At 37.2% G+C, this 21,698-nt stretch overlaps 1 protein-coding gene across 11 annotated transcripts in view; it reads right to left on the bottom strand.

The window, feature by feature from the left end:
• Positions 1-3,901: 3,901 nt before the first annotated feature.
• Positions 3,902-21,698, bottom strand: part of LOC149182907 (UDP-Glycosyltransferase superfamily protein) — a 284,880-nt gene continuing 267,083 nt past the window's right edge. For 8 of the 11 annotated variants that reach the window (XM_089417000.1, XM_089417002.1, XM_089416999.1 and 5 more), the window contains 2 exons: positions 4,344-4,562; positions 3,902-4,151 (listed from right to left, as the gene is read on the bottom strand). In XM_089417000.1, coding sequence (XP_089273126.1) covers positions 4,083-4,151; positions 4,344-4,562 — 288 coding nt within the window. In that variant the 3' untranslated portion in view covers positions 3,902-4,082. Of the gene's footprint in view, positions 4,152-4,343; positions 4,563-21,698 lie in introns of those variants that run through there. The other 3 variants (XR_016257161.1, XM_089417004.1, XM_089417007.1) reach the window with 2 other exon arrangements.

Below are 21,698 nucleotides of genomic sequence, written 5' to 3'. Positions count from 1 at the left end.
CCCTTCTTCACACGTCTTTTGTTAGACTCTACTTCCTGTTTCTTCTTGATCGAATGCTTGTTGAGTTTCTTGCTCTAAGTGAGGCCGGGTGTGGCTTATATATACACCTTTCCTCATGTCCTTTAGGCCGACATGATCACTTGTGGTTAGGCCAACTTCTTCTAATAGTTTCTTTCATCGTTGTAGGTCGACTTGAAGAGGATAAGTGACAAAGTTTTGGAGGATACTTTACATAGACAAATTTGACCTTTTACGAAGTGTAACATGACATTGTTACATGACAAAGACTATCATTTCATGACTAGATGACAAACAAATCCTAAAGACTCTCAATGGGAGTCTTGACTCAAAAATAAAATCTCTTGCTCATGAAACCCATGAATCAAGTCAATATAATAATCTTATTTTTCTTCTTTACATCTCATTACATAAAATCGTAATTACATGTCATTATGAAGACCGAACCTAGTTACACTTTTCAACAGGAAATTATGTTGGTTAAGGTCTTGGTTGTCTCACTGTGGTATGAGTCTACTGAAGGAAGAGTTATTGATTGGGTTTTTCCCTGGCTGTGTGCCTACATCTAGTATCCTTGATCTTCGTGTTTTGGTTTTGGTAATTGCTTAATGAACTAAGATAAAAAGAAGAACACAACAAAGATAATAACAAATTAAGGAAATCACAAGTAATTATCAACAAGAGAATATTTCTACCTTTTCGATTTTAAAACACCAATATGGGCCTGACTTCTTAATTTTCCTACTCATTTATGGCACTACTCAACCTTTCAAGGCAATGAAGCTCCCAGGGTTGTTTACTTGCAACTGATACTTCTCATGGGAAGTTTGGCGTTTAAACCTATGGCAAAATCTATGTTGAAATCGATATCAATAAAGAGCTTCGAGACAAAAATAATTTAAAAATAGGTGATTTTCATTGGACCCAGGCTCTAGACTATGAGAATATTATTTTTCGTTATTGCTTCTATCATCAAACATGACATTTACAGTATTCTTTCCCTCTGTTCAAATCTCACTAGAAGCAGAACAATTGAAATGCGAGAGCTAAAAGTTGGAAGCCCTGTGACTCACCTCCTATGGAGGATGAGCCTTCCTCTTGGTTTGGATAAGGATTATGAAGGATTTGATGATGAAATGCATTCGATGAACACGGTTCAGAGTTATGCTCCTCAAAAGTCTCTTGAGGATCCTATTGTGAACCATGCCCCTTCGACAAGCACAGAGAGTGTGAATAATAATGCTCCTTTGAGTGCACTAAAGCAAGCTCATGAGTCAGCTTCTTCAGACTCTGACAAGGATTCTCCTTCAACACACAATGATAATCTTCAGATCGCTTTGATAAACCCGCCTTCAAAAGGCTGGGTCAAGATTTTGAAAGGAAAGGAAAGAAAGTTGCTCCGAGAACATGCCCCAATTTGGGTAATTCTCTTTTGTAATGGTCTCTTTTGTTCCTTTGTGTCTCCTTTGCTATTCTCAGTCTCATACATCTTAGCGATGTTCTTGTCAGTATATGGCAAGCGCATTGTGCCAAAAAAAGAGTTATGATTGTATATGATGTATTTCATTTTTTATTGATCAATAGAACTCACCTTCAAAAAAAAAAAAAAAACATGTTGCAATTTTTATATGAATGCACAAGGAAAAGTAGTCAGATCGTGTTGACTACCATTAAAATTGTCTTTCGGCACTACTCTTCAATATTTAGCTTGTCAGATCTCTTATATCTACACCAATTGAGGGGAAAAAATGTTGTAATCAAAATAGTTCATCAAAGGGAGACAGGAACTTGGGCTCTTTAACTAGTGAGTGAATATTGTCATTTACCCATAATAGTCTACTTTTATTTTTAGTTTATGTAAATGAACTCCTATATTTTATTTAAAGATAAATATTTGAGAGCAAAGAAAGAGATCAAATGTGGTATCACTTAGGAGTTTCCGAATTCCCAAAATGAAATTGCTATTGCAATATTATAAATAACACAAATAGAAAGCAGAAATTAAGAGTCATAAGCAAGTAAAAATATGGGGGCACGCACATATGTACATGCACACACGCAGAAATATTGCAATTGCAAATCTTAGTTTTGGAAGAAGATGCCCCCAATAAAAACCACTAATTAGTTGTATTGATAAAATGATAAAAAATACACATGAGAGGGGAAATCTATGATGATACAAAAACCCTAGCTTGAAGACTTGAAACACTAATAAATTTTTTACATATTTTTAGTATTCAAGGGGTCTTTTCACAAATGCAACATTATTAACAAAATTTTTAGTATTCAAGGGGTCTTTTCACAAATGCAACATTATTAACAAAATCATGAACATGCATATAAAATGGCTCATACACAGACTTGAAACACTAATAAATTATTTACATATTTTTAGTATTCAAGGGGTCTTTTCACAAATGCAACATTATTAACAAAATCATGAACATGCATATAAAATGGCTCATACACAGAGTCCAATACCTACCAAGGATGTTATGGTTAGGTACAAAACACACTTATTTTTTTATCAATTATATTACAAAAATATTTTCAAACTTACATTAATATAGCCTTAGGTGTGTCATGAACAAGAAAGTTTCAGACAATAAGAGATCATCTAATTGCTTTGTTTTCCATCTCAATTGCATATTAGTCCGGGAGTTCTTTAATAGCCCTAGCACAAGTTTGTCTGAAGTAAATCGGTTGGCTGCTACATTCTACATTATGTGCACAAGTGTGATGTTCATCAACTTTTTCGGGGGTTAATTTTACAGCAACCTTGATTCATGCTTACAATTACAAGATCTCAATAGAATGACAAAACAAAATATGTAACTTTGAAACTGTTTCTCTCCATTAATAACAAAATCCATATTAACACCTATGAACAGTAACCATAGGTACAAGGAATAAGATTCATTCTATATTTCTAATGCACACTAACCAGTGTTATGAGGTCTGGTTCCTCCAGACTAAAATTGACCAATCCAAATCAGTTCAGAATTTTTATCATTCAAGCCAAACCCCAGACTGAAACCAACATTGATTTTGTCCTTAACCCACTAATTTGAGTTGAAACAGTCCCACAAAATTAGTACACCTACGATGCAGATTTGCCCAAAAAATTAGGAAAAAAAGGCATTAGAAAAACAAAATGACCCCCACACCAATGCCCCCTCTCACAACCCCTAACTCAAGCTTATATATGATGCCTACACTCCGTTTGCCTCACACTCTTCTCATTGATCATTTGATAGCACAAGGAGATTGTGTAGCAGACATTCACAGAGAGTGACTTGGGGTGGATGGGCTTAGAGCCTTGTGCAACACAAGAGATTTCAAGCATTAGTGATTCTTGGAAGATTATACCCAGAGGGCAAGGCAAAATGTGATGATGAGTATTTTCATGAATTGTGATATGTTGTACTGATTTATAATTTTGTTGTAGCTTGTAGTATGATGTTTCTTTGGCTCTAGAATCCATTTACAGCTTCAACATTTATATATTTTTGTTCAGATATGTATCACAACAGTGCCATTATGTTCTTTTTACTCTTACATGCTATATACATGAACAAACTTTGCATATTTGGCATCTATTAGTTTAGATTTACATTAACATACATGAATATTTTTTTGATAATTAAAATTTTACATATTTTATGTATTTTTTAATCAACTGCTTCTCAACCTAAATTTATTCCTGATTACAATCTCGTTCCAGTCTAGTTTGAAATTTTGGCTTTTCCGGTTATGGTTGTGACAACACTGACACCAACTAGTATTCCTAAATTGATTATACTTCAATTCACCATCCAATTTCAATTGTTTCTGTACTAAAAAGCTGTGTAATGTAAAAGAAATAAATAAAATGCAAATAGCCTTATTCAAAGCAGAGATGGAACTATACTTATCCTGAACTCTTTAGTGAAAATGGGAACACTAGGAATTATATTTCAGTGCTTGACTTCGATATTATAATGCAAAAAGTCAGTTTACATCCAAGGTAAGAAAAGAGTAACAAAACTTTACATGGTATGACTTTACTTTCGAGCCTTGAATTTTCAGAACATCCTATTTGCTGAAATACAAACCTTGTTTACAAGAATATTTACAGCATTTTCAACTCCATCCTGTCATACATCAAGTCAAAACCAATCAGCACATGTGTAAACATATTAGTTATGCAAAAAACATTGTTGTCTGCATTTGTCTTGTAAAAATAAGAGATCCGCTAATAGGGAATGAATATTGTTTGTTCAACATTTCTGTTGTACTCTAGATACAGCAGTCAAAGAAAAGACAAAATTCAACTAAGAGCTAACCTCAAAACAAATTCTTTCTGCAATGTCAGCTGCACGATCTTTCATTTCAGCAGCCATAGCCATAAGGATTGAGTTCAAAAGAGAATTTGCAGCTTCCATAATACCACCTGCATTGTTATCTGGGATAAGATGCTTCTTCTTTAATGGTGGTGGTGCAACCCCTATCCAATTCATACGTTCAGCCCAATAGAATTGGTCTAGAATGAAAGGGCAAATTATCTGCAGTAATTCAATTGCAATTTTTTAATTAAAAAAGGAACTACAAATTAGGCCTTTTCCCACATATCTGACATCTTTCATTTTTTATAACTAAAAGTACCATGACGTACATAGCTTCCAATCTACCACCTTAGCCTGCATATGAGGACAACTAGTTGCAAATTATCAGTTACAATAAAAGAAATATATATATATATATATATATATATAGAGATATAAGCCCCTACCTGTTGCAGCATCCATAATAAGGTGGATGGTCTAGACTAGGACTTTTTGGGTATTTTCAGTAGACTATAGCCCCAAGCTGCAAGAAACTCAAAATTATTCTAATTTTATTGTTTTAATTTTTTGAGATGTTGCACGATGTTGAGGATCCACAACAACTAGACAATGAACCTCTGTATCCTCAAATCTTAGAGCCAAAGTTCAGAACATATGTGGTTACAGATGACCACGAGAACCAGTTCAGCCACATGCAGACAGTATGATATATCAGTTATGGACCATGCACTTTGATGGCGCACGTTCTACAATTGGAGTTGGAGATGGGGTTATCTTCCTATCCCCCACAGATATTGTTTCCCATTTTTCTTTCCATTTGGAATTTGATTGCACAAACAATGTAGTGGAATACGAAGCCTTGTTCTTAGGCCTTCTGTAGGCAAGGAAAATGGGAATCAAGTAGTTGAAAGTTAAAGGGGATTCCAAGCTTGTGGTGAACCAAGTACAAAACTTATGTGAAGCAAAGAATCCTCAATTGAAAAGGCATAGGGATGCAGTGTAGGATGAAATTGAATGTTTTGATGCAAATGGTTGCATTGCTATTCCGATGATGTTGAATAAGCTAGCAGATCCTACGGCAACTTCAGTTGCAGCTTTCTTACCATATGTGCCGATTCCCCACACAATATATTGTAGAGCTAATCATTACACCTTTTGTTCTCGACAATATTGGTTCTTGGCAAGTTTTTGAGAATGAGAGGCAGGATTTTAGCTTTCTTAACTGTATCGATGAATTCATTTTCCATGTAGTTGACAATGTGCAGGAACATGAGGATATACCTTGGGCTCAACTGCGAGCTAACAGGATTCCTAAAGGCCTAATTTCCTTGGAAAGATTGTTTGATAAATCTAACACATTCATTGGAACTAGCAAACCATGTATAGGTGAACAGGTGTTAGAAGTGAATATTGTATCAGAAGAATCTCCTTGGATCATCATGATTGGACGAGGTTGCGCTCCTCAAGAAAGAAAGTAGAGACTCTTGGTGCGGCAATATGAAAATGATTTTGCATGGTGCTATAAAGAGTTCAAAACATATGATCCCAAAATTATTAGCCATGCAATCCCACTAAAAGAGGATGCTAGACCATTTAGACAACGCCAATGCCATATGAACCCAAAGGTGGCCCCAATAATTCTGAGAGGGCTACAAAAGCTGTTGGAAGCTCAAATTATCATGCCAATTAGATACTTAAACTGGGTGGAAAAGGTCATCTCAGTGAGAGAAAAATGGTGAGATTCAAGTTTGTATTGATTTTGTAATTTGAATCTTGCATCTTTGAAAGAGAATTACCACTTTTCGAACATGGAACATCTGCTCCAAGTATTGACATGATATCCATGTTGGACGGTTTTTCTGAGTACAATCAGGCATCTCTGTCCAAACAAAACAGGTATAAGACTGCCTTTGCTGACCCTTGTGAAACTTTATGCGTATGTATGTGTGGAACTTTATGCGTATGTATGTATGCCTTTTTGACAAAAGAATGATGGAGCAACGTTATAGCAGGCTATGGATTTTTCTTTTGCAGATTATATTTTTAAGTTCATAGTTGCTTGTCAAAATGATATCATAATTTTTTCCAATGATAGAAACAATCACATCACTCACGAAATTCTTTTGACAAGCCCAGGTCCCTTGGCATATTATTGAACCCCAAGAAGTCCATCGCAGGTGTATTTGGAGAAAAATTCTTGGTAAACATTTTTTCCAAGTAGAGAGTCCAGGACCCAGGTCAGTCCAAAGGGAGTGAAAGGAATTCAGGAGGTTCCTCTTCCCAAAACAAAAGAGCAATTCAAAGCTTTTTCGGAAGAATCATTTTCATAAGGCAGTTCATTCCCAACTTTGTTGAAATTGTGAGGCATATTTCAGATATGCTAAAAAGAGGGCATGACATAAAATGGACTGACAAGGCCAAAAGAGCACTCATGGACATCAAACAAGCCTTATGTCAATCTCCAATACTTGTGAGCCCAGACTATGGTAAGGATTTACAATTGTTTTCTTTTGCCTCTAATTTTACTATGACTGCAGTGCTGCTACAAAAAAAACAATGAACCAAAGGAGTAGCCCATTTCCTTCATAAGCAAAGCTTTCGAAGGATTTGTCCAATAGCAGAAGAGCAAGCCCTATCCAATTCGAGATTTAGATCGAGATTCCACCTATGCAAACGTAGGCAAAAGACATCCATAGGCAGAGGAATAGACAATGGAGTACACTAGTAATCTTCTTGTTCATCCCTCCATCCGCTTCTCCATCCCCCACTTCTAAGAAAGAATAGCTAGAATTACGTATATAATATCTAGAGATCATTGAAGTATGAACTAATGGAAAAGAAAGATTATGCTTTGGTTAAGGCCTTGAGGCATTTTCAGGATTACTTCTGGAATGCCAACATGGTGGCATATGTTCCACACCCTGGTCAAAGATATTTTGGTATTGTTGCCTCAAAATCAAGCAGGTCTTGAGACAGGACTCACAAGACAAGGGCGAGATCTTTTTGCAACAATGAGGTACATTGCCAGTATCACCTCAACAATCTTCCTCTTGCCTTTTGTGGAATTCCACAAGGGAGGATTCCCAATGATCACATAAGAGGATATTCTATGTTATAAGGCTTGAGGTGATGAAAGCATAGAATAGGTAGAGATACTCAATGATGGACAAAAGCTCAATACTTCTTAACAAGGAATAGTGTATCATGCACCTAGACTAGCGACAACTTATATGACCTAGGGTTTCAAGATATATAGCAACAAAGGAGTGCCATAGGCACGAAAGGGTTTACCAAATGATAAGATCACCAAAGTAACAAAGTAAACCCTCCAATTAAGCCTCAAGTTGAAGCCTGACTAGAGTTAGGGCTTGTAGGGCACAAAAACATCTAGCGAAGGATGATGTCAGCCCTCCAAAGGATAGTTTATAATGCAAAAGGCTAGACTTTGAGTTAAAAGGATCACCAAGGCTAGGGTTTTACTACCACAAATGCTCACCACAAGAACCCTAAACAAATTCAATCCTACCTCAATTCCCTAGTGGCTTGCTTTAAAGGCTTAGAAAATAGAAAAGAAAAAAATATTAAGTTTTTCAAAGTTTTTGATCTACAAAAAGGTTGCCAATGCCCAATCCTCCTAAGGTGATGGAATCTAAATGACATAGCATTCATTTACACCTTTATCATGAGTCAACTTCTCACTCATCAGGGTTAGGACATGAAAGGGTTCCTTTATTATGTGATGGAGCATCTAGTGCTTAGAAACTGGGTGATGGCTGATCATGGTGGTAGAGCTCATGCTAGGATTCTTCCCATGCACTAATTAATATCTCAGTCATATTTTGCATTTTAAGTTTTCTTTTTGCTTCATTGTGGCCATTTTATGCTTTTACCTTTCTTGTAGCAACATCAACCTCTAGGGCAAAGCTTTCAAACTAAACTTGTTGATGAGGATGTGACAATGTTAATCCCAATGAACCAATGACAACGAACCCGAAGGATGGACATGAAATCAAGGGAATGGTGAAGCATGGTAAGTATGGAGTTGGTTATGGACACGTTACTTCAATCCAAGTTTCCCAAGTAGTGTCCCTCCAAAAACCCTAAGGCCTCAAAGGAGGTCCCACTAGACTAGGGTCAAAAACTAACCTTCCTGGTAACGTGAGAGAACAAGTTTATAGTCAAGATTGGTCAATCATCTAGATTACCCCTTAGTCCATGTTAGAATCAATGTGGAAAAAGTCAAAGTCGGGATTAAATTGGCAAGGGTCCAAAAGTTGAAAAAGTCGTTAAAGTTGGGAGTTTTTTGAAAAAATCGGCAAAAATTAAAAAAAATACAAAAATATTCATTTTTTAAAAAATCCCAACTTTTTCAATAAAATCCCGACTTTTTCAATAAAATCCCGATTTTTTAAAAATAAAAATAAAAAATCGTTAAAGAAACTGCCTTATTCACAATTTTTTGGAAAAAGTCCCGATTTAATCCCGACTTTTTCAACTGGGAAAAAATCGGCAAAAAATCGGTCGATTTAATCAGCCAGCCAAAAAAATCGCATTTTGGGGATTTAATCCCGACTTTTTCCACACTGGTTAGAATGCCCAAAACATTAAGCAAAAGCACTTAATTGCAAAATGGTTGAAGCACCTACCAAATGGTGACCCTCCGTCTTTTAAGGGGAATGTTAGATGGTGAGAGGTGTATGGCAATGCAAATGGCAGAGGAATGTGGCATATCATCATATGTTGAGAAAAAGTAGGGTTATTGGCTGGGTGGTTGTCAAAAGTGGAGAAAAATTGTCTCTTATGGCGTTACCCACTTTTGGTGGGTAACATCTAGCTCCAACTACAAGACACGTGCTCACCATAGAGTGCATGATTCATATGCTCAAATAGGGAGTTCATGAGAGCCCCAACAATCCCTGGGCTCAAAGATTCGTTACCTGCACACTCAAATCAACTTGTTTGCTAGCATGTGTATGGGGTGTTGATTGCCACCCTTTACATGATATATAAAATAAATATTGAATAGAAAAGTTTGCTAAAAAAGCAATCTTATATAGTATGTAAACACATAAACATGAATAATGAATAATTAGGATGCACACACAATAATGCAAGAAATAAATGCCATGCAACCTAAACTAACATGTACTACACCATAGGTTAACTTAGTCATACAACCAATGAAGCCAAAATATTATTAAGTTAATATCACATCCCTTACCCCTATGCTTAATCAGGAGATAGAACAAAGAAATATCACATTGAGCAACCATTATCTCATAACACTTAGCTACTGAATCGAAGCAACAAGGGTGGATGGTTGAAAAATAAAATGGCCCTAGATCATGAAGAGGGATCATGGGTAAGAAGGGAAAAGAAACAAATTTCCACTAGATCCTTTCCTGCAACTTGAATATGGAGTAATTCATACATGAGATTCAAAAATCCTAGATTTCATACATGAGATTCAATAATCAAAACCAATCACAGCTCAATCAACAACATGACTAGCTTCTACTAGGGTTTGATGTAAACCCTAGATTTTCATTTACTAATTCTCAACAATCAAACTGATCACAATACAATTTCAGGGTTTATCAACCTTTCATGAGTCTCAGATTATCACACTAGTCATCACATATTAGAGAGTTGGACTTCTACTAAGGTTTTGTCACAAAACCCTAGAATTCACAAATCATAGAAAATCAAACTTCAACTTGGGCTTGGTTCCAAATCCTAGGATTTATGACTATCAATAATTAGGCCAACACACATGCATATCTAGGATTTCATCAGCATGCATAAGCATATCATAACAACATATGTCAGGCAAACCCAATGACATAAACACATTAAAATCAGACATATAACAAACTTGATAAGACGAACAAACATCTACCTAGGGATTCATTCCTAGGCCATAAGTGTCTTGCTCATAAACCCTAAAGATCTAGGTTTTCAATACATAACATAGCAAACACTAAATTACCAAAACTTCAAAGGTTTGGGATTTCAGATATCATCTTTCAACACTAACAAGTTAGGGTTTTCATATCCATTTGAAAACCCCAACCATGACATCATCAATAACCCTAAGTAGGCTAGGGTTTCACACATTATCATCGACATACAATTAAGTAAGGGTTTTTCACAAAGAACCTTTCTAGGGTTCAACAAGAGTAATCAAATATATGAGGGTAGATTTATCTAATGATGAATCACCCAATCAAGAATCTTTATGATTTAGGAGAGCTCGACACAATGATGTTAGTAATAGTTTATCAAGATTGAATATGAAGAGAGCAAAAACTTGTAGTTTTAGACATACCTTTGTTTCTTAACAAACCTTGTAATTCCAATGCTTTGTCTTGTGAAGCCTTCTTTCATCATCCTTGAGTCTTTAGTAAGCCCTTCCTAAACAAGGAAAATATAAATAGAAATGTGATTAGTAATTAATATAAACAAACTTATATAAGTAAGGGAAACAAAAGATAAAAGATAATACAAGGAGAAAGATACTTATCTTTGGAAAGTGGTGAGGGCTCCTTCTTGGTCCAAACTTGAGGGATACGTAAGGGATAGAGTCCCTAACAAATAGGTCTTTGACTTCGGAACCTTCCATCTTGTTCTTCTTTGGGGAAACTTCTTCGGCAAAGTTTGCTTGATCCATGTTCCTTCTTTTATTCCCTGGATTCTCAAGACAATCCTTTTTATAGTGACCCATCTTGTGACAACTGTAGCATTGGCCCTTTGGACTTCTTGAAGGTTCCTTTCTTCTCGTGATGAGTGGAACAATCATTCGAGATTTTCTCTTCTTCACTCTCCTTGTTGATTACTAAATATATTCTGACTCCTTGACTGCATGCATTCCATCCATTATTAGGCTTATGGCCAAAATCTTTGTTTCTCTAAACTTTTCTTTCTTTGCTTCACTTGATTCATCTGTAGACTAGATCGAAAACTTTATTCTTTTCGAGGATTACATTTATCCTCTCTTTTTTATGACCTGTAATTTGATGCTCCTAATTTCTTCTCTCCCTTTATGGAGTTAGACATTGTCCTTGAAGGTAGTAAACTCCTTTCCTTGTAAGGTCTCCTTATATGATACTTTACTCGACTTCTTGAGATTCCTTAGTCTTCTTTCAATAGATCATCAACCTGTGTTTTTCTTTCTTCTTCACCTTAGCTTTGATAGCATGTTAGAAAATCAGAAAGGCAAAAAGATTTTCTATAATAACCATGATAAAACTGAAATGCTGAAACAGTACAAATTAAAAAAAAAAAAACAAGTACCTACCTGGACTGTTATCTGATCTGGTGTAGTTGATGATGCTGCCACTGCTCTGCTCCAATTATCGGGAGACCAATTCCACCCAACCAGACTAAGCAGAGCCTGGCTGCTCAATCCAGTAAGCTTCTCACAGGAGCTCACTGTCCCCCGTGCCCTGCCTAAAGCTCTTCCAATGGTCAATTTGCTTCCTCTGGTTTGCCCTCCTGGTTCTCTCCTGATTTTCTCCTCCTCCTTTTTCCTCCATCCTTCGCCCCCATGCCCGGCTCAGATCTGCGGTTTTATAATTGCATCTTGGCGGTGGCCGCCCTCCCCCTGCAGCCACCGCTCTTCCTCCTCCCGCCACACCTTCGCATGCATTTCAGACCCGCAGATATTATCAATCTGATCCTTTTTGTTTATACATGCATTTTGTTATATAGCCAGGTTTGGTTTATGCGTCCCCTTTTATATAAGGTCTTACTTTTATTTTTATTATAAAGTTTAATTCTATTTTTATTATAAAGTTTAATTTATATTTATTATAAAGTTTAATTCTATTTTTATTATAAAGTTTAATTTAATATGAAGTTTATCATATCTGTTTTAATATAAAGTTTAGAACTTTATATTAGTTAATTATTTATAGATGGGTTGTTACATACATTCCCCCTTCAGAAAACTTCGTCCCGAAGTTAGAGTTTTTATCTTATCTGATTACTTATGATAGTAATTAGTACCCCCTTCTCAGATTTTTAAAATTTTTTATTTTAATATCAAGAGACTGAAAAATTTAGAGTTTTAGGTTTATGATTTTAATGGATAAGTCTTACCCTACCCAGGTTCCCAAGCTATTCTAAAATCATCCTATCCTTCCTAATCTCTTCCGCTCCCATCCTATCCGTCCTCTACTGGAGTATGCCATGGCGTCAGTTTTACTGACCTAACCATTCATAAACTCTAAGGTGACAGCGTCAGTTATACCGACCTGATTCCCAGTAGGCATCCGGCAGTCATCATCACACGTCTAGGGGAGCGTGATTCACACAGTCCTCCCATGACTCCAGGGTTCAGAGGATAAACGGTGGGTAACACCTCCACCCCTCCCAGTAGAATTAGGGCTAAGACCCTATCATAGGATCACTTTGAGCTTTAATTGTTCTGAGGTTCTGTCATCACGTGGTCATCCCGATAACTGTTTATTACCTGCAATCATACACTTATCCATGCATTCGTAAAATGTGCATCAGCATATTCAAAATAACTCATGTATTATTCACCTAGGAGACTATAGTACAACATATTTTGCGATATTCCATGCATGTCTTTTGACTTTTATCTAGAATGTATTCACTTCCTGATTTCTATCCCATTGATCATATTGACATGTATAAATAAATCAGATTTACAATATCTTAATTTCTATCAGAAGTAAAATCATTCAACTGTCTTAACTTTACTTTGACAACTATAATTTAGTAAAATGAACCACATATATCATTTTGGTATCCACGTACCAGCAGAAGTTAAACATATATTATGTCACAAAATTTCACGTTTATCTATAATCATTCAAAATGTTTCTGAGTCTCTGATTGCAATGAAGTAAATATATACTAAACATAGTTTAAAGTTCTTCAAAATTGACATAGATTAGGGTATCTTTGACATATGTCCTCTGTATTTTCCCAAGTTGCTGATCCAGGACTATACTTGTCCCATTGGACCTTAACTTGGTCCACCAGGCAATTCCTCAGCTGTCGAACCCTACGTTCCAGTATACGTAACGGTTGACTCCCTCGTCCGATACCTGCAATTCCTTCCATTGAAGGTTATGAGATAGATCAGCTATATAATGCCTTAATACAGAAACATGAAATACATTATGAATTCTATGCAGGTGAGGTGGCAGGGCAAGACGATAGGCAACAGGTCCAACTCTTTCCACGACTTTAAATGGTCCAATAAATCGGGGTGACAACTTTGTCCCTTTTCCGAATCGAATAGTACTTTTATTTGGTTTGATGCGGATGAAAACCTGATCCCCTACTTCATACCTCCTATCAGTTCTGTGAGCATCAGCATAACTCTTTTGCCTATCCTGTGCTTCCTTTAATCATTGTCTAATTTGTCTTACCTGTGCTTCCATTTCATGGATTAATTCTGGTCCTATTATCACTCGATCTTCTAACCTGTCCCAACTTAACGGTGTTCTGCAAGGTCTGTCGTATAAAGCTTCAAATGGAGACATTCCAATCGAACTGTGGTAATTGTTGTTGTATGCGAATTCGACTAAGGGCATATACTTTTCCCAGTGTGATTGCTGATCCATGACATACATTCGCAACATGTCTTCAAGTACTTGATTTACTCTTTCAGTTTGCCCATCAGTCTCAAGATGGTAAGCAGTGCTTAAATTTAGCTGAGTACCTAAGGTTGTCTGCATGCAAGTCCAGAATCTAGAATTGAATCGCGAATCTCTATCGGATATAATCTTCTTAGGTACTCCATGAAATCTAATAACTTCATTTATGAATACTCGAGCTACGTCAGCAACATCGTAAGTATCTCTTACGGGAATGAAACGGGCGCTTTTTGTTAATTTATCCACCAGTACCAAAATGGCATTGTGTCTTTGAGAAATAAGAGGTAGTCCAGTGATAAAATCCATAGAAATGGTCTCCCATTTAGACATAGGAATGTCATGGGGTTGTAAGAGGCCTGCTGGGTGACAATGATCTGCCTTTACTTGCTGACATTCCAAACATTTTGCAACAAATTGAGTGATAGCACGCTTCATGCCTGACCAAAAGAAGAGTTTCTTGGTATCCGCATACATTTTCCCTACTCCAGGATGAGCACAATACACTGCTCTGTGGGCTTCCCCAAGGATGGTATCTCGAAGATCTTTATCATCAAGAATATACATCCTTCCATGGAATCGTAAGATCCCATCGTTTTCTAATTCATATCCCTCAAATTTAGATTCTTTTGCCCTTTTACCTTCAAGACTTGCTCTCACCTTTAAATACCAGTTGTCTTTTATAAGATGATCCAGTACTCGTTGTCTTAAGTCTACTTTAATGGGTATGAGAGAAAATATCTGAGGTCTTCTGCTTAAAGCATCCACTACTACATTTTCTTTTCCCTTAATGTATGATATTTCGAAGTCATATTCACTTAGGAATTCACTCCATCGCCTTTGCCTGGCATTTAAGTCTCTTTGGGTGAACAAATATTGTAGACTTTGATGGTCGCTTTTAAGTGTAAAACTTCGTCCCACTAGATAGTGTCTCCAAATCTTTAAAGCTAGCACTACAGCGGCTAATTCTAAATCGTGAGTAGCATAGAGTTCTTCATGAGGTTTTAACTTTCTGGAAGCATATGCTATCACTCCTCTATCCTGCATCAACACTGCACCCAGTCCCTGTTTGGATGCATCAGTACATACCGTAAAATCTTTGTCCATGTTAGGGACTCTTAGGGTTGGTGTACTGGTGAGTAGTCTTTTGAGTTCAGAGAATGCTTTATTACATTCCTCGGTCCATTCATACTTAACACCTTTACGCTGAAGGGTTGTAATTGGCTTTGCGATTTTGGAGAATCCCTCCACAAAACTTTGGTAATAACCGGCTAAACCCATAAAGCTTCGTATCCCATGTGCATTTTTTGGTATTGGCCATTCCATGATCGCTTTTACCTTCTCAGGATCTACTGAAATCCCTTCACCTGATATGATGTGACCCAAATAATGAATCCTTTCCTGAAAGAATGAACACTTGGATAGTTTTCCATACAACTAACATTCTCTAAGACATGACAGTACTATCCGCAAATGATCTTCATGCTCTTTCTTATTCTTGGAATAGATGAGAATATCATCTAAAAAGACTTGCACAAATTGATCAAGATATTCACGAAAAACACTATTCATAAGATTCATAAATACGGCTGGCGCATTTGTTAATCCAAATGGTACCACAGTAAATTCATAATGTCCAAAACGTGTCCGGAATGCAGTCTTAGAAATATCATTTTCAAAAATCGTTAGCTGATGATATCCTAATCGAAGATCAATTTTTGAAAAGACAGCAACTCCTTTCATTTGATCGAAAAGATCGTCGATTCGAGGCATAGGATATTGATTCTTTACTGGAGCTCGATTCAAGTCTCAATAATCTATGCATAATCTTAAAGATCCATCTTTCTTCTTCACAAAAATTACAGGAGCGCCCCAAGGTGATGTACTGGGCCGAATATGCCCTATATTCAGTAGTTCCTTTAATTGAATTTGCAATTCCTGAAGTTCTGGAGCTGTCATTCTATAAGGCATTTTAGAGATCGGTTGGGTACCTGGTTTTAATTCAATAGTGAGATCCAGCTCTCTTACCGGGGGTAATCCAGGTAGTTCTTTTGGAAATACATCCGGGAATTCGGCTAACACCAGATATTGTCCTAAGGATGGTCCTTTTCCTTCGCTTACTTCTTGAATTACATAAGCCTGACAACCTTTCCTTAAACAACGCTTCATTTTCATTGCTGATATGTAGCGTAAAGATACCTTCCTCTTGATTCCTTGAATTTGGATTACTTCTCCTTCATCATTTATGCCTAGAATTCTTTTCCCATAACAGTCCACCCAAACTTGGTGAGCTTCTAGCCAATCCATACCTATGATAAGATCATACGTTCCTAAGGCTGTGACATAAACTTTCAGTTTAGTCGAACAGACCCCTAGGTCAATTTTGCATTGATCCACACTCAAGCTCACGGTTTGGAGTTCTCCTGAGGCCATTTCTACTTGATGGAAGTCATTTTGTCTACGCGCTGCCAACCCACATTTTTTTAATGCATATGACGAAATGAAACTATCTGTGGCACCAGTATCAAATAAGATTTTGAGTTTTATACCATTTATAATACCTAAAGATTCCACTACAGTGGATTGATGTGTTGCTTGGTCGTCGCTGACTACTGCATGAATTCTATGATTACCTCGATTGTTTGATATTGGTTCCTTTCCAATTCTATGCAATATATTCGACAAAGCTTCTGGACAGTCACGTTGAAAATGCGGTCCCCCACATCCCCAACAATTAAGCTGCGTTGATCCTCTTGAATCAGGACATGAATTTCTAGAGAACGAGCTTCGTCCTCTCATGTTGATTCCTCTCGAATTTCTTCCTCTACTGGCAGTCCCTCAAGATGTCCATGGACTGGTGTTTGATGATTCTGCGGCTATAGTATTTACTGCCATGGGAGCTCTTGTCCCCACATTTCTTGGGGTAAACCTGTTACCGTAAGGTGGCCTCGAGCTACCTCCTCTGAAGAAGTTTCGGGGAGTCTTTCCTGGAAATCCTGATTGGAAAGGCCCTGCTGGCCCCATATCTTTTTTGATTCCAAGGTGCTCTTCTGCATAACAACCACATTCGACTGCCTCGACTATTGATGATGGTTTCCACATGCTTACTAAGGCTCTGATGCGAGGATTTAACCCAAATATGAAGCGTTCAGCTTGACGTTCATCAGAATCTAAGTAGTGAATGTATTTTACAAGCTCCATAAACCTTATCTCATACTCTTCCATCGTTTTAGTTCCCTGAATTAATATATGAAAGGCTCTGGCTTGTTGTTGTTGAAAGTATGGAGGTAAATACTTTGCGCGGAACCTTTCCTCAAATAGTTCCCAAGGGACATTATCCGCTGGAAGGTGCATCTGCTTCTCCAGATTTCCCCACCAAATCAAGGCACTTTCCTTTAATTGAAACACGGCAATTTTTATTTTTGCTGAAGAAGAATATTCTCTTAACCTAAAGCATCTGTTCATTCCTTCTAACCATGCTTCAGCGCGTTCACCTGCTCGACCTCCTGAGAATTCTGGGAGTCTAATTTTCTGAAGCTCCCTAGAAATGTCTTCTTTCGATCCTCTGGGCTCAAGATTATTTGGTTCCGCTGAACTGGTGGCTACATGTTGAAATTCCTCTTTGGTCTTAGCCTTAGTTGATTCTTTCAATGTCTCCAATAAGGCTTCCAAAGAGTTCATTATCACAGTCAACTCTGGCGCTGGGGCGATTGATGGGGATGCTGCCCGATCACGTCGTCGTCGCTCATACGTCCTTACCATTGTAATGGTTCCTGAACACATAATAAAATTCTATAAAAATTTTGAGGTAGACAACCGAATTTAACACATAATTTTCTTTTGCAACTTCACATTCATAAACGGGTATAGTTTTGCTATTTTTATCTGCTAGGCGGATCTTACTGGTACCGAGGTCAAGGAGGGTGGTCTCGCGACCTCCTTGTCCTAATGCAGGGTATTCTACCCTAATATGAATAATGCAGAAGTGTATGGTTATTAGCTCCTAAGGTAAAACATCTAAAGTTTATTTACCAAATAACATCCACAATTAAAAAATGTTAAATGTCTCGTTACAATGTACGTCGGTAACATACCCGTCATACCTCAATCTAGCTATTACATTTAAAGAAGGTCATACATATTTATATTTTTGAATATATTACTTGGATATGGATTAAATCTATAATAAAATGAAGGGTCGTTCTGGTTCCATATCAGTTCGACCTTTAGCCTAAAAATTTACCATAGACATGTCATGATTAAAATCTAGAAGAGATACAGTTCAGCAATATATCATAAATGTAGATTGGGGTTAAACGGAGGAAATAAATTAGGATAAAATGTGATTATGATTGTTTAGAACCAGTTTTGTTTAAGAATGACTCTGTCAAAGGATATAATTAGTACAATTTTGTTCTCTAAAGGATGCTTTGAAAAGTAGTTTTTATAAATTGCACATAACACTTTAATGGTTGATGCAAATTGCCTGCAATTGGATTCATAGAAAACTTTGTGCTATCATAAGTTCAGATTTCACAATATTTGGCAGAAAACTTACATAGATATCATCTGAGAAAGTTTAGTGTGTAGACTGGGCCCCTAAGGAGGATAAGTAAACATAAGTCAACTTAAATCTGGCATAAAATTCGACTGGTATCCAAATAAGGTGATTAAAGATTTTTAGCAGAGGGCATAAACAAGAATGATCTATGAGAAATTTGGACCATTTCTCTGGTGGTAGAATAGCTGGCAATGACATGCTGGTGAAAATTTCCGGTGGCAAAAGAAACGTGTCACAACCGGTATGGTCGATAATTATATTGACAATTCCTCTTCTTAGAGAGGTGTAATCCAAGTATAGATGTCGTTGCTATGACTAAAATCAGTAAGTTTTATAATTCATACAAATTTCCATTTTACAGGGGAGATGATCTTTGGACCTTCAAATACTCTTTTCATGGATGAATTATCAACAGGGTTGGACAGTTCTACTACCTATCAGATAGTAAAAACCCTGCATTAGTTCACCCGTCTCATGGATGTCATACTTCTCATGTCTCTGATGCAGAATTTTAAAATATCTTCAATTGTCATCACAACTGGGTATACCAACAAACCATCTACAAGATGATAGATAGGGCAACGATACAGTTTTGTCTTTTCAGGCAGTAATCCATGAGCTCACACAAATACTATAGTAGTACAGTTAGGATGCCAAGACTATAATTTAAAATATGCTGACCACTGTCCATCATTTTGCCATCGTTGTTAATATACTCAAGGTTATTTAATAATATAAATTTGTCCTTTCTGTACTCATGGACAAATGAAGGATTGCATATCAATTACTGATAGGTTGTTGCAGTTATTAGTTACCACCATTAGGCTATATTAACAATGCTGCAGGAGAGATATACAGAGTTACCTAAACTTTTAGTCTTGATGTGAAACTCAGAATCTGATTCGAATTACAATTTTGAATTTGTAATATAATTGATGCAGGCTTATTGAAGACACAGACATTCTTTCATTCCTTAAGACACGACAGAGGTTTATGATGGCCCTTCAGTCATATGGATAAATTTACAACTATAAGAAGACTCGGCTCCATCTCAACTTATTTGGTTCCAACAGAACTCGAGATTTTGGGCAGAACTGTACCCAACTGATTCTGAGCGAATGTATATGATTCAAAAATGCTCAAAGACATATATTGCCATAAGGCTTCTGTTCCTTACTATGCAATGATCATGTCAGTACATGGCTAAAGAAACTTGATGTTACACATGCTGAGATGACAATTAGTACAATCATAACTGTGAGCAATCATGCTATATTGCTGTTATAATAATGCCGAGACATGTGAATACTGAATTCGTACATGGCATAGTGATGTGATCAATATAAGAGAGCTGAATGTCAATGCTAAACCAAGGTCCTGCATTTGTGCAAGTGTGATATAGTCATAAGGATACTATAGTGCGAGTCATAGTCTTGTAGAGTGTGTGAGGTCCAATGTCTACACTTACAGTGCACTGATCTATGGACTTTGCAGGGAAGGCAGACTGGAAGAGGCTGAAATGTTCATTGGTGAAATGAAGGAGAAAGGTTTACAACCCAACCAAATAACATACACATCATTGATGGATGGCAACGTCAAATCAGACAGGGTGGATCATGCTTTTGATCTATTTAAGTAAGATGATAAATGAAGGATGCCAACCTAATTATCGAACTTATTGAGTGCTTATGAATGGTATAGTTCAAGAAAACAAGATACAGAAGGAACACTTGATCACTGATGAGGATGCAGTAGGTAGTTCAGATCCTGATAACTTAGATGGAATTCATGACCTGGATGGAATGCCACTTGAAATAAGCAGTGATCTCGCATTTAAGCTTCTTGACAAAATGATGGAGAAGCATTGACAGCCTACTGTAGATACTTATAGTGCCTTAATTGCAGGATTATGCAAGGCAGGCAGACTCCTTGAGGCAGACCAGCTGATAAAAATATGTTAGCGAGAGAGCTCTGTCCCAATGAAGCAATTTATGCAGCTCTTATTAATGGGTGCTTTAAACAGGGAAATTATATCTATTCTCTGGAGTTTTTTTTTTTGGATAGAATGGTTGAAAAATGGTTATGAACCACAACCGTATATGTAAATTTAACCTGTTTTTAGATCAAATATATACCGTGAATGTCCAAAATAGAATGACCATGTGCAAGAGTAAAAGCTCCGATGTAAATTTAATCCAGTAAGATTAATCCGTAAGAAAATCTCAGGAACAGCGATGTCATTTTTCGAAGGAGCTTGAAGCCCAGCTCAATCCTTTAAGCAAAGGGACAGAGTTTTTTTTTTTTAGAAGAAGCTCAAACTATCGTAACCTAACGTTGTGGAATGGTACTCCACCCTACTTGCCTTGAGAAATAAGGTCACTGTATATTCACAGCAATGCTCTATTGCTGCAGCAACCAATGATTCTCGAAACAAGGAAACGGCTGAAATCTCAGAAATGAGGGAAAATCTCGAGAGGCGCACAAATTGACGAATTTCAAGGACGTGTGCTGCTGCAAGCGTCGGAATGATGCCCTAAGGCTAGAATTCAAAGCAAAGGAACAGAGTTACCCTATTGAGGGAAAAGTAGAACTCACACGTCCTCTCTTATGCTAATACAAATTTTAAAGGCACTCAGGTCATTGTGACAGTATTTTTCTATGGCACCTGAGCTCACTCATTTGAGATCATTAGAAGGCATCCAAAAATTATTGCAAATCCGAGCAACCGTGAATAGGTCTGAGCAACCGTGAATTGTGGGCCTGTAAGTTCGAAAAGGGTTTGAACAACCCCTCTGATACCATCTGTAATAACCATAATAAAACTGAAATGCGGAAACAGTAAAAATTAAAAGCAGGTACCTACCTGGACTGCTATCTGATCTGGTGTAGTTGATGATGCTGCCACTGCTCTGCTCCAATTATCGGGAGACCAATTCCACCCAGCCAGACTGAGCAGAGCCTGGCTGCTCAATCCAGTAAGCTTCTCACAGGAGCTCACTGTCCCCCGTGCCCAGAACCTCAGAATGCCTAAAGCTCTTCCAATGGTCAATTTGCTTCCTCTGGTTTGCCCTCCTGGTTCTCTCCTGATTTTCTCCTCCTCCTTTTTCCTCCGTCCTTCGCCCCCGTGCCCGGCTCAGATCTGCGGTTTTATAATTGCGGCTTGGC

Source organism: Pinus tabuliformis, chromosome 3_2 (assembly GCF_031772625.1).
Source record: "Pinus tabuliformis cultivar Carrire ecotype Pingquan chromosome 3_2, CPIR1, whole genome shotgun sequence".
Lineage (NCBI taxonomy): Eukaryota > Viridiplantae > Streptophyta > Pinopsida > Pinales > Pinaceae > Pinus > Pinus tabuliformis.
This window is presented reverse-complemented; position numbering and strand designations above follow the sequence as displayed.